At 40.5% G+C, this 13,578-nt stretch overlaps 2 protein-coding genes across 5 annotated transcripts in view; one reads left to right on the top strand and one right to left on the bottom strand.

Annotated features, from left to right (window-relative positions):
* The window catches only part of tcf7 (transcription factor 7), a 70,895-nt gene extending 67,625 nt beyond the window's left edge, over positions 1-3,270 (top strand). For 2 of the 4 annotated variants that reach the window (XM_085797170.1, XM_085797169.1), the window contains one exon: positions 2,746-3,270. In XM_085797170.1, the coding sequence (XP_085653296.1) occupies positions 2,746-3,157 (412 nt within the window). In that variant the 3' untranslated portion in view covers positions 3,158-3,270. The remainder of the gene's footprint in view (positions 1-2,745) is intronic. The other 2 variants (XM_085797171.1, XM_085797172.1) reach the window with 2 other exon arrangements.
* Positions 3,271-4,945: 1,675 nt separating this feature from the next.
* Positions 4,946-10,492, bottom strand: skp1 (S-phase kinase-associated protein 1). Its single transcript, XM_085797173.1, has 6 exons — positions 10,385-10,492; positions 9,029-9,128; positions 8,862-8,935; positions 8,017-8,160; positions 5,848-5,988; positions 4,946-5,657 (listed from the first exon to the last, which is right to left on the bottom strand). Exons 2-6 carry the CDS (start codon positions 9,123-9,125, stop codon positions 5,622-5,624), a joined length of 492 nt encoding a protein of 163 aa, XP_085653299.1. The 5' UTR covers positions 9,126-9,128; positions 10,385-10,492; the 3' UTR covers positions 4,946-5,621.
* Positions 10,493-13,578: the final 3,086 nt, after the last annotated feature.

The raw sequence follows: 13,578 nt of genomic DNA, 5'->3' as shown, positions 1-13,578 counted from the left end.
CCAATGCTGTAACTAGTTGTCGAATTTGCATACTACCACCCCTACCTGGTACCAGTAGAAGGGGCGGGGCAAGCAGTGGTTCATTTGCATTTAAAGGGACAGGCACTGAAACCAGCCGTTTTGAACAGGGCTGTTTTGAGAGCTGTGATGTTTGATCCTTGGGGTATTTTGACCGAAGCATGTCACAGACATGTCTTTAAGACACCTGGGAACTATTTTAATTTGTGGAAAAGGGGAAGAATATGTCTCCTTTAAGACAAGAGCAATGTTTCTCACTGGAGGCTTCGTCTCAGTCAGCGACAGTAATACTGAAGGGGGAAGAAGGAAAGTTGGTGAGTTTAGTGTTCATGTAGTGAGGAGGCTTCACACCAAACTGACCTGAGGCTTAATCACTGCAGGAGCTTCAATGTGTTTTTCCTCCACGGTCCTTTTTTCTTTTCTTTTTTCTCCCCCAAAAATTGCAACAATCTCAGTCCCTTTTGTCTGTATAAAAACAGACAGATGGTAACAGCACAATAATAAATCATGAGGGTGTGGGTTGAGTGGGGTGTGGGGGGGCTGTCACCACCTCATACTGTTCAGTTTTAGTCACAGTGGGATTTACAGTAGACGACGGTGGACGGCTTCGCTGCGGGAGTCAGGAATCCGTGTGGTTCTGCAGAGAAAGCTTCTACCACAACAGCTCTGTAGCAACCCCGCCGTCTTCCCCACCATCACGTCATGGAAATCTCAAAGTTTGTGTGTGTGTGTGTGTGTGTGTGTTTCGGTTTGAGAGAACAAAGGGGGGTGAATGTGGTTAGAGCAAATCCTTATCACCACAGCTCAACGCACACACACACACACACACAGACACACTCCCTGCAGCTTTGCATTTTGACAGCGTTCTCATGCCCATCTGCTTTCAACTTTCTCCATTCATGCGATGTGGTAATGGGGCCTTTTGATGGTGAACTCTAACATTTAGAAATCACTTTCTGTTGCACTCCTCTCCCCTCTCTCTCCCTCTCTCTCTCTGCCTAAATATGGCCTAGCGCCTTTCCTTGTGGTTAAACCTGGTGACTCATATCATATTCTGGTAATGATCAAGGGATCCTGTTAACTGCTTTGATGCTGCACTCCGTGGTACACGGCTCTGCTTTTGAGTATAACACCTCAGTGAGCACGGCACAACGCCGCCGCTGCTGCTGCTGCTGCTGCTGCTGCTGTATATTAGGCACATGCAGTGTGTCTGGTGCAGAGAGAGGCGGCGACGGCGGTGTAAAATGGTGATAAATACAACTTTATCATGTGTAAAGAGCCGGTGTCAACACCTCAACACCAGCGCTTACTCTATGTTCATGTTAAACTCTCTTATTTAACAGTATGAGATAACTTCATAATCAATATAACGACCCCAGAAAAAACATTGAGTGGTATTCCCTTCTTTCCAATGATAAACTGTTAACTGATGCCGGGCTCCAGACTCACTTGTTTTACCCCGACTTCAAATCTTTGGTAACACTTTTAAGTAATAAGTACACACTATTAAGCATTAGTTAAGATTTAAATACTGAATTCATCATTTATAACACATGAATACTCATTAGTATGTAGTTTATAAACAGTTAAAAGTGTTTTTATCATCATTGAGTATTCATGCGTTATAAATGAAGAGTTCGGTATTCATTAATGCTTAACTAATGCTTAATAGTGTGTACTTATTATAAAGTGTTACCAAATCGTAGGAGCTCAAGCAGAAAATGTTGTGGTACACGCTGTAAATCGACTTCTAAAGCAAATATTCATATTTCCTTTTCATTCATGTTCCTGCCACCTGTAACGACAGATCCCAGACCAGTCCCTTCCATGTTTCACCAGTGTTAAAAATATAAACAGCAAATTTCCTGTCTGCACCAAGGTTATTATACTTTTAAATTTTTCATTCGTTTTTATTTGTATTTAGTTTTTCAGTTTGCTTTTTTATTTCAGTTTGGTTTTAGTTAGTTCAACAAGTGATGAAGCAGTTTTAGTTTAGTTTGTCTTTTTGAGGAATTGATAGTTTCTATTTCGTCTTAGTCTTTCAGGTTTTAGGAGAAAGGCTCTGTCAGACCTCTAAAGAAAGATTAACTTCCACATTTGTAGGATTTTAGTTGCATCCCATAATGTTTGCATCAGTTCTCATCAGGTTCACTCTTATCTACCTGTGGGTCGTACTCCAAGTCATCCCATATTGAGCTGTGGAGTTTTCTTCCTGCAGCTTTAGACATCTCTAAGAAAACTACAACTAAGCTGATGTTATCTGACTGAACTTTAGTTTTTCATTGTTCATTGTAGTTTTTATTTAGTTCTTGTTTTGGAAAAAATGTCATTTTTATGACTAAATATTTTTTCACCGCTAGTTTTAGTTAGTTATAGTTATAATAGCTGTGGTTTGCACATGTGCAAGTAGATGTCTCGAATAGAGACCGTCTCGAATTTTAGGGGCAAAATGGGAGGATTAGGATCTTAAAAAAGTTTAAATCAGTATTTAAAAAGACTGAATTTTAAAAGTGCACTCATTTGGTTTGGTTCTGATCAGGTTAGATTTTCTAAAGCTGTGTTGTTTAGGACGTTTCATTCATACACAGTCGGTCACTAATACTTGTGTTTTTCATCGTGTGTCCATCTGTTCATTGACCTCAGTGTGAGTGATGCATCTTCACTGAAGCCTGCTGACATTTACCATCCACACTTTATTCACAGATAACTCTCTCTGACTGTCCCTAGGAGGAAAAAGAAGTGCATTCGCTACCTTCAAGGAGGAGGCTGCCCCAGCCCAACTTCTTCAGATTTAAGTGCGATAGACTCTCCCCCGTCCCCCTCCCCCGCCCGCCACCCCCCCCTCTACCACCACCACCACCACCAGCAGCAGCAGCAGCAGCAGCAGCAGCAGCAGCGCCAGCGCCCCCTCTCCCCGGGCTGCTCCCCGCCGCCCACCTCCCCGTCCGCCACGCGCCTCCCCCTGTCCCCGCCGACGCACACGCGCTCGCACTCGGCCGGCAAGCCCACGACCAAACACACACACTCGCCGCACACGCACCTGGAACTGTCCGGCAAGCAGACGCACGGCTCCACGGCGGCGCTGTCGGCCGCCAAGGCTGCAGGACTTTCTCTCAAAGTGCTAACAGAGACTCAGTGATCCAGTCCACACACACACAGAGACACACACACACAGAGACACACACAGGACCCAGGTCAGCTCAGCATCCTCCGGAGCCATGAAGATCAACTCCCTCACCTGCTTCATTCTCACATCTGTCTACATTTAAAAAAAGAAAAACAAAGAGTGACTCCATGGCGACAGCATCCCACACTGACACATCAGCTGATCTCTCCACAGTCTGCGTTTCTACGTCATCAACAGAGAGAAGCAGCTGACAGACTGGAGAGAACATGTTGCCACATGTGTCACATGATCTGAACCACTGTTTCCTGTTTGAGATGCTAAAAAAAAGAAAAGAAAAAGATTTTAAGAATTTGTACAAAAAGAATAATGTAGTGGAACCAGCTGTTCACCGTCGGCCCTGTGAGAACAACTTCTATAGTGAAGTTTGGAATGAGAGTATTTGCCCTTGTGGTGGGGGGAGGGGGGCAGTTTTAAACTCTGATCATTCTACAGATCCGTCATCAGCACCTTGGCGCCTTTTATTTGTTTGTTTGTCTGTTTGTTTTCCAGCCGACCCCCGTGGCTTTGACCTCCGTGACAATCATGAAACGCTTTGCAAACGAGCTCTTAATCAAATGAACCACAAGACGGATCTAAAAAAGAAATAAGCAACTAATCCCAGTATTGTTACAGCCACGTTTTCCTCCATGGTTACCGTCTTTTACGTATCTCCAACATCCATCACTGTTACTGAGACCAGTCCGTTAATCAGGAGAGGGGAGCAGAGACACACACCCAACACACACACACATACACACTGACATATGGAGCTGCAGTTTTTTTTTTTTTGTTCATATCAGTTTCATCACATTTCCAGACAGTTTTTTGATAAAACACCTGAGCAGCTCCTGTCAGACAAAAACAGATTTTTCAGCAGATAAAACAAAAAACGTCAGATTTATTCAAGAGAATTTAAGTTACATTATCTCTTCGAGGCACTTTCAGTCTGTCAGTCTCTTGCTTTATCAGATCTTAGTTTTGTTGTTTTCTAATTTGAGGTATTTTTGTATAAAGCTCGTTTTTTTTTAAAGGTCAGATGTTTTTGCTGGCGGGGAAACCCTCCAACACGAGTCTGTTTTCCTTTGACTGAACATTTTGCAGCTCCATTAACTAATCTGAGACCAAATGGGTACTATTATATTGCATTGTGTTGTAAAGTTTTATAAATGTTGGAATTCCCTATTATAATTAAACTTTTATATGTTTTTATGTAAAAAAAAAAAAAAAAAAATGAAATGACTAAAGAAAAAAAAAAAGAAACTTTTAGTTTCCACCATTTCTTAAAGCAATACATTTTTGTGTTTTGTCCTCTTGTGCAGAAATTTTACTTTTTGGTCAAGTGTTACTGCAGCAGCGTTCAAATGTTATCTTATGTTCTCAGTCTGTGCATGTTCCAACTTCAGTGTAACGAGAAGACATTTTGACTAAAGGCTTTGGTTTTCTGTTCTGCTTGCAGCTTCAGACTCTGTGGACGAACTGTGGGCTGAGCTTCTGTGCCGCAAAACTGTTTTCCTCCAGCAGAGAGAGCTCTTGTGCTAGAAATAGCTTGTTGTTCACTTGAGGCCGTTCACAAACGCCTCAAACATGTCTTTTGTATTTTTTGAGCCTTGAACGCCTCTGATGTATTACTTGTTTATTTTTTTTTGTTGTATTAAAAGTGTTTTGAATATCTTGTCCATGTCGACTGTGATTACAAGTATGTTTCAGAAATGATATCAAGACATTTAAGTCCATGCTCTTCAAAACAAAAACAGACACCAACCTTTTTATACGTTTTATTTACTCCTTCAGTTTATGTTTAACCATCCAAAAAGCCAGCTTATCTGAGAAGTTTCCTATTCAATACAACATGAATTAGAAATGAGTTATCCAACACCGTGTGGCAACACACGTACTTCAAGTCCAGAGGACGCTCGCGAGAAAAAACAAAAACAAATCCATCTTTTTCCAGATGAAACCTCCTTTCATCACCTCGTCTTTCTCTTAATATGGTTTCACAGAACAAGATGCATTTACAGGGCAAAAAATAATATTCACCCTTTCATTTCCATTGTCAAAAAAGCCATTTTATTTAATCAACCTAAAAGAAATCAAATTTCCAGTAAAAAAGACAACCATAGCAATCAATAATAGGGAAAATATGAAAGGACTGTCTTCTAATCTGTAAGGGTACAAAGCCATGAAACCAGGACTCTTTTATTTTATGTGAATACACAACATGAGAGTTTGGAAACAATCTTTACTTAAATTAATGAACACCACACAGCCAAGTTAAAATGGTCATGCTAATGGTATACAGAAATTTGAAGGGGGGGAGGGGTGGGAGTGGCTCTAAATATACTAAATGTAAATATTAACAAGTATGAACAACGCCAGTGCAACCAGTTAGCAGGGACGATCCTTTACAGTGTGGTAGTGTTGGCAGGATCACCCCCATTTACTTCTCTTCACACCACTGGTTCTCTTTGCGTACCTGTGGACAAGAGGAGCAACAAACAGGATGAGTCTCTGAAAAATACGTACAAGGAAGGTCAAGTCCCAAAACTAACCAAAGATGGGTTAGAGAGATTTTGTTTTTTACAGAAACTGAGGTGGTGCTAAAACCTTTGACCGGTGAGGCCAATAAGACGCTGTGACAGACAGATAATGGAGGGAATAACTACCTGGGCTTCCTCCTCCTCTGTGAAATCATTCTTGATGTTGAAAGTCTTCCTGATCTCCTCTGGGGTTTTGCCTTTGATCATGTTGGCCACCGTCTTGCAGGTGACATCTAACAGGCCTTTGATGTCCAAATAGTTGGCAGCCTAAACACAGAAGACAACAGTGAGATGAAGAGGAGCAGAAGAGGAAGACAGAGGGGAAGGGAGGGGCAGTCAGATAAAGGACTGAAGGACACTTTAGCATTTCAAGGAAAATAACCCTCACAGCTTTATTAACCGACCAAGAGCGTTTGGTTTGGTTTCTCTGCATGGAACCAGATAAAATATATTAAAATGCCAACTGATCAGACTGGACGTCGTAATCAGGAGAATAAACTGTGCACAGAGAGTGGGAAAGGTGTTCAGGGTTCAGTAAACACAGTAAAAGTCAAAGCAGCAGTGATTAAGACTCCCTTTGCAAAACAAATGATGTCATCCATGACTCTGCTCCTGCTGACCTGAGACCAGCCAAACCTCCCTGATAATTACATACTGAGATAATGAGAAGATCCTGCAGATCAGACGTCTTGATCCAGTTACAGCATCCAGATCACTGACTGTGGCGCACACACACACACACACAACAAAACACAACGCAGCCGTTTATGAAAGCCCCCTTTACTACGTTATCACCACAACGATCATTTTATCCTTTGCCACGACAACCATGAGGTAAACAGCGGCGGTGCAGTGTTGACGTTATGAAGTTATCTTCCAGAAATGTGAATCTTCTCATCTCAACAAAGACCAGAGCAGAACTGGACTGAGATCAGATCACCGAGCCAGACGACATCATGAGCTTCACATTCACTGTTTATTGGTCCCTGACTGAAGACTTTGTACATGTAAACACACTCAACCAACCAGGGAGTGGAGGGGAGGGGGGGGCATCACGACTTGTGTTTCACTTCCTGGAAGCCCACAGCGAAGGCGACACCTCTTTCTCAATCTGTGCTTCATGTTACCTTTCACGTGTTTGGTCCTGATTTCCCTCCACAGAAAACTCCCTGTTGTTGTTTTTCCCTCTTAGAGCCCTGCTCCCTCTCTGTACCACTCACCCAAACCGCCTATCTCCCAGCTGTTGCTAAGCAGCAACTTTTACATCTCTGTTAACAAAATGAAAACCCCCTCAATTCAAATTAAATTAACAGGCCACAGGGAAGGAGGGATGTGCACCGGTTGATGAAAAGTGGCTCCGAGTTCATTTTCAGCAGGTGAGAGGATTTCAGTGAAGTTTCATGAGACAGCGACTCCTGGCTCCTTACATTTACAATATTATTCTATTTAATTTAACAGCATTAAAACAACAGCGCAGTTCATGGCAGGACATTATGTGGGAAAACTTTCTCTTTTGGGGGCTCAAGAATTTAAATCCACTTCTCAGAATGAGATGTTTTACATACATACAGATCTCTGGGTGTTTTCTGGTTTCAAACTCGATGGTTGTGGTTGAAATTAGATTGGATATGAATGTAGAGCAGATTCTGATTCTGCTGAATCTTTTTCACATTTTATGTTGCATGGTCAAGTTAGAAAAAAAAAAACACAGTCCAGACCTACAGCTGCTAGCTTACTATATAATGTTAAAGCAAAGCCTGCTCTACACAGACCACAGGCACATTACAAAGACTGACTTTGCTGAAATGAATGTTGTGTGCTAAAGCTCTTTGCTCCATCCATCACAATGTCAGCAAACCACATGGCGACCATGTTTTCCTGTTGTTGGGTTTAATGCTGGTCAGCACAGGTGTCACTGATTACCGTGTTACCATGGTAACACTGGCCTTAGTCCTCAGTTAGCCTGGGAGTAAGGTGGCTTAAAATGAGTCGGTCTTCTTTTTTTGATTCACAGTCTGACCGACATTAGACTTATCTATGAACACACTCCAGCCTGACGTTACACTACAGAGAAGGGGAAAATATATTTTTGTGAAATGCATGTTACAAACATCTAAAAAAAAAATGTCCACAGTGGGAAACTAAGGAAACCTTCTCCAGATCCATGCATCAACACAATGCCTTCCTGCAACTCTGTGTTTGTTTCTGAAGATAACATATGGCTGTCTGCTCATTCCCAAAGGAACAATGTGGGTCAATGTAATGTAAATAAGAACTGATGTAAACTGTATTTACCAAAATGAGTTCAAACAAAGTGCCCTGGTCCACTTTAAGGAACTCCTGGTCCCACACAGGAATGTCATCTGTCCTCTTCTCCTTGTTCTCATCGTCCTCTGGAGGAGGGGGGTCGTCTTTGTGATGAGTGCACCACTGAATCACCTGAGAGAGAAGCACAGACACACTGAGATTAAAACAAAACAGTGACACACTTTCTCCTCTTGAGCACCATCTGGTTTTACTTGCTTATTATATTCTTTTAAATGACAGAAATGTGTTCAATCACTTAATGCAAATGATGGTTAATTAACATGGATTCACAGAGCAGAGGAATATTAAACAGCAGGTCTGTCAAACAAACATGAACTCTTTGATGAGACATAAAGAAACAGACATAAGTTTGTTTCCTGACAGGAACAATTTAGCAGGAGAAAATAGCTCATGCTTCAGTCAGTGACGGGTTAACAGTAACATAACTTGACTGTTTGAAGTTGAATCAGCAACTTTCTAAAAAATAAACAAATAAAAAGCTTAAAATTAGCAAGTTGACTGTTTGAGTGCAGAGGACTATGTACAATATTCAGTGTGTTATTGCTCTCAGTGTGGGAAAACATCCAAACTACAACTGGAAAACTTGTTGCCCTTTGAACCTAAACCTTCATTTGATCATGTTGTGTGTGAATGTGAATTGGTTTGTGGTGATTGTCAACTGGAATCACCATTCAATGTGAAGAAAACCTGTCTAAACATGTTGATATGCTACTGAATAAAGCTGAATTAACAGTTACAAACCTGTCATTAGAGTTGCGTGTATAAACATGTACAGTATGGTGTGTGTGCGTATGTGTGTGTACACATTATACCTTCTTGAGGATGGCAGCATTCACATTAGGGAGGGGAACTGGGTCATCGTCTCCTTCATCATCCATTCCCAAATCTGTCAAGGAGTCAGTGAATGTCACATGTCAGTCTGCATTGTATTTTCATATATTTACATTTCATAAGTTTATGATGATTTTGTCAGTTGTACCTTCTAACATGGTCTTAATGGTGACAGACTGCTTGGCTATCTCCACATCCACCTCGAAGATTTCCCCATCCGAGCTCTGTAGTTTTATCGTAGGCATTATCTGTAGAGGATAATAATGAGAGGAGATAAATAAACACAGTAAATGGACACAGCTTCAGTCAGCCCACAACATAAAAACTCACCTTAACCACCATTTCCCATCCTTTCCCCCTCATTGAGATTTATTACAGGGGTAGCTACAACACTCATCATTGTGACCTGTATGCTAAAGTTGGCCCGCTGTCTATAAGGTGTGATAGACACTTCACACTTGGTTACATTTTTAAAGCACTCCTGGTCTTTTACCCTCTTATATTAATTCATGGTATCCTTTAATGCAATCCCACTCAAAAGACTGGATTACACTGCAGATCCCAGCAGTTTATACTGAACTTGGAAAATCCAGTTTTTCATTCTGTGCACCTGCAACTTGGAGCACTATACAGAACGATCTTAAACGTACCTCTTTTTTTTATCATTAGGGCAACGCATCTAATGTAATCTTTTTACCACCAACTGCTCCTGTTTTAATTGACTCATCTTACTGATTGTCAATTTATTTTGTGATCTTCTGTTACTTGTGTTGATTGTGTATTTTGAATGTACTTATTTGTCTATATCTAGCTATATTGTAAATGAGTCCGAGTCTAAATAAAGGTTAAATAATAAAATAATATATTATGCTTCAACGTCTGATTATTGCTAACAGCTACAGCTACCTACCTACTTGACAACCTGTGTTGTATGTAACGTTATCCCAGAATAAACAGTCCTCATATCGATAATTAAACATCTATAATAGTTGCAGCACCCTAGGAGTGCATGTTATCTTATATAAATGTTAGCTAACGCGGGGGTTGTTGTTATTATTAGCAAAATGAAATAAACAGACGAGCTAACAAGCTAACAGGCTAACCAACGGCACATTTAGCTACAAGCTATCAGAGGGAGATGCTAACCAAGTAGCTAGCTTGGTGTGAAATATATTTTTCATAACTGACTAAAAGGGCTCCTTATCTTATAACAATGTGTGCTGGGCGTTTTCGCTGACAAAATATTAATAAATAAATAAAAAGCGAGCTAACCAGCAGAACTATCATTAGCAATACCATGCACAACGTTAGCATGTTAGCTTAGCCTAACGTTAGCGCCCTGCTACGTCACTGAGGCCTCTGAGCGAATTTAATATAAACATGCAAACAAACATTAAAAAACAAAACAAAAGGGCATTATCGTGTTAACCTCAGTCTCCACATGTGAACGAGCTGTACAGATGTATACATAAATATATATACACACACATTGAATTGGCTTTACCGTAAATGTTTTAATTCGGATCCAGAGGTGAGAGTCCTCTGTAGTCAACGGTAGCGGGGCCTGGCGGAGCGATCAGCGGCTTGAAGTGTCTGACTGAGGCTGGTGAGGAGAGGCTGCCGCTCCGAGGCTGACGGGCGCTTTGTCGGTGCTGGAGGGAGGGGAAGAGGAGGAGGGGGGAGGAGGAGGAGAGAGAGAGGAGGAGGGGGAGGAGGCGGAGAGAGAGGGGAGGAGGGTGGTTCCCTGTTTATTTAACCCCATTTCCATTTCTTTTTCCTCCAGTTCTTCACATGTGACGCACTAGTGTGGGATTTTTTTAAATTTCTTTTTTTTACTCATTTATCAAATAGCCTAGAGGATAAATGATCATGTTTATTGTTTATTTTCATGGCACTACTAGCCAACCTCATCTATTTCAATTCAATTCAATATCTTTATTGTCCACAATGTGGAAATTTGTCTTTGGCTTCACCACTTACAGTACGCATAAGACCACATTTATACAATACAATAACACACAATATTTGCACTCCTACTGTAGGCTACAGTAGCCTACAATCTGGCCACTTTATTTAGCTATCTTATTTTGGTTAACTTTTTTTTGTATTATTCTTATTCTTATTCTTTTCTTTTCTTTTCTTATAGCCTATTGTTCAGTTGTTGTTTGATGTGAACGTCAGAGAGCTATGCATACCAGAGTCTGATCCCAATTGCAGCATACTTGACCAATGAATCTGATTCTTTTTTCTTTTCTTTTTTTTCTTCATTTTTTTATTTAGGCTCAGTCAGTCTACATATTTGCCTTTGCATACAATTTCTGTAGAACCGTAGGTAGCATATTGCTACCCAAAGAACAACACAACTTTGCATAGATTACATACAAACAGACACACAACCAGAGTGACATCCATCCGCAGGTAGAGTTATCTACTGTATGCTATAATTTAGTGAGGAACATTGAAGCTCAGACCAGAGGCGTCCACAGCATCCAAAACATCAAACCCTTGTGAAACCTTCCATGTTATCATGAAGGCTATAAGTTGATTTTTCCCAAAGGAACTAAGTTCATTGCCTCCTTGTAGCTACCAATCGTCCAATGTAGGAATAAATATATATAAGTCCTGAATTTAAGAATAGTCTTTCTTAATAAATGTGATTCTGATTCGATGTCCTGCAGACTGAGATATAAAGGAGTATTGGACTGAGTGGTGCAAAGAATGTGTTTGATGCCCTACCCTTTTCTATTTTAGCATCAGAGGAGTGTTAGATTGGTCTCAGATTGGTCCCACATTTCCAAGGTCTTGGTCTTGTCTCGGTCTCGGTCAAGCTGGACTCTGGATTTTTTCTCAAGACCACAGCTGCAGTCACATCTTTTTTTCCTTTCTTTTTTACTGCAAATGTCTCTCTGTCACTCGCTCACTTTGGTTTATGTCATGTAATTCAATAAGATAATCTGCTTGTGTAACCATCTGAAAAACTTGGTTGCACAAGTGTCATAAGTGAGAGACTTCAGTAGACTGTGCTGCTGTGTTATTCTGTTCAATCCAAACTTTGTTTCAATTAGGCCTACCCGAATAATAATAGATTTTATAACAAATTATCTTTTACTTTTTAGCTGAGGAATAATGTAAATATCAAGCCACATGATTGTTATTATGAGTCCTACTGGTACTGAATACAGTAATGGTCTTGAAAATGGTCTCGCATTGGTTTGGTCATTGTCTTGGACTTGGTCTCTAATTCCCTAATTATTAATGATAATTACATGTATGTGCATGATGACTGTAGTTACTGTATTGTATGATGCAGTGATAAAGCTGCCATGGTGTGGCGCCTTTTCCCTCACTGCGCATCCTTTCCAGTTGATTCCATGGTGCTTTCAAGTGCTCCTTGAAAAACTGACCCTTCCCAAGCTTTGACTACAAAAATACAATTCCTTCGATTTCACCATGTTGCATCACAACTTGCTTTTTTCTTTTTTTCATAAATACATAAAATACTAAGATGTGGAGTGGTATTTTACTGCTTCATGTTGTTTTGTTTTAAATGTCATGCAGCACAACAGTGAGCTATTTCATAAACTCTGATGTATGACAATAAACATTTAACAGTAGCCTAATAGTTAATAGTTAAAAACAAAATGATATATATCTTATCATATTAATCCAAACAATCTTACTATCTGTTATGCTACATTGGAGTCCCAAGTGCTTCTCGATTTACACTTTATTATACACACATTTTCAGCCTATGGTTATTTTATGAGCTGATACGTGTTGAAATCAAATATCATAAATGCCTGCAGTTGGATAGCATCACGTTCTTTGGTAAAGGAGGATGGTTGGTATGTGATATTTCAGTAACCTCTGTTTCACATTACACACACCAACAATGATCAATGAAACCAGAGAAACAAGTGGCCGAGATGGAACCACCTTCAAACTTTACAGTTATATGAAGAGCGATCAAGAACCAAGCAGAACATTTAAACACTGTTCACCCACAGACAACTCTTCCATGGAGACACATGAACACATGAGGCAACCGCAGTCCACAATGAGAAGCTGCAAGTGACATCTCCTAGTTTAGGGATGTGATGCACACAAAGTGCTACAAATAATTGATTGATAACATTTTGTTTAGTTTTTTTAACTCAAAGACCACATCCCCCACAATCCTCCCTGCTTCTGCCTGTCCCGTCAAATTGTAGTGTGATGGACATTTGAGTTGTATTAAATGTCCATCACACTAAATTTTGAATTTATGAGTTGTGTGTTCAACATTTCACACTATAAAGCTGTTTAAATGTGAACACAAAACTGGTCAAAGTTTCTTTAGTGAGGAACAGATGTTGTTATATGATGATTTGATTTGTTTCCTGTTTGCTGCTCCTCACCTGTTTTATTTACTTCACTGACTAACATCACATGTCTGAGCTCAGGCTTCATTAAAGACTTTGATTTTGAACTTTCACTTGGTTTCCTGTCTGATCTCTGAGTTTGAGTCAATCACCACCTGCTTTATGACAGTTAAACATGCAGGCTCCATGTGTAGAGACCATATTCTAACTCACTGCTCCTCTTCCAGACACAAACCAGCCTGACGACCTCTCCCTCCTCCTCCTGCTATCAGAGTTCAGCCTGTTCACTGTTCCCTCCCCTCTCACAGACACACCTCTTTACACAGGGGTGGAAACA

Source organism: Trachurus japonicus, chromosome 14, assembly GCF_045865225.1.
Source record: "Trachurus japonicus isolate A0001 chromosome 14, Traja_1.0".
NCBI lineage: Eukaryota > Metazoa > Chordata > Actinopteri > Carangiformes > Carangidae > Trachurus > Trachurus japonicus.
Note: the sequence above shows the minus strand (reverse complement) of the source record. Positions and strands in the feature narration are given on the sequence as shown.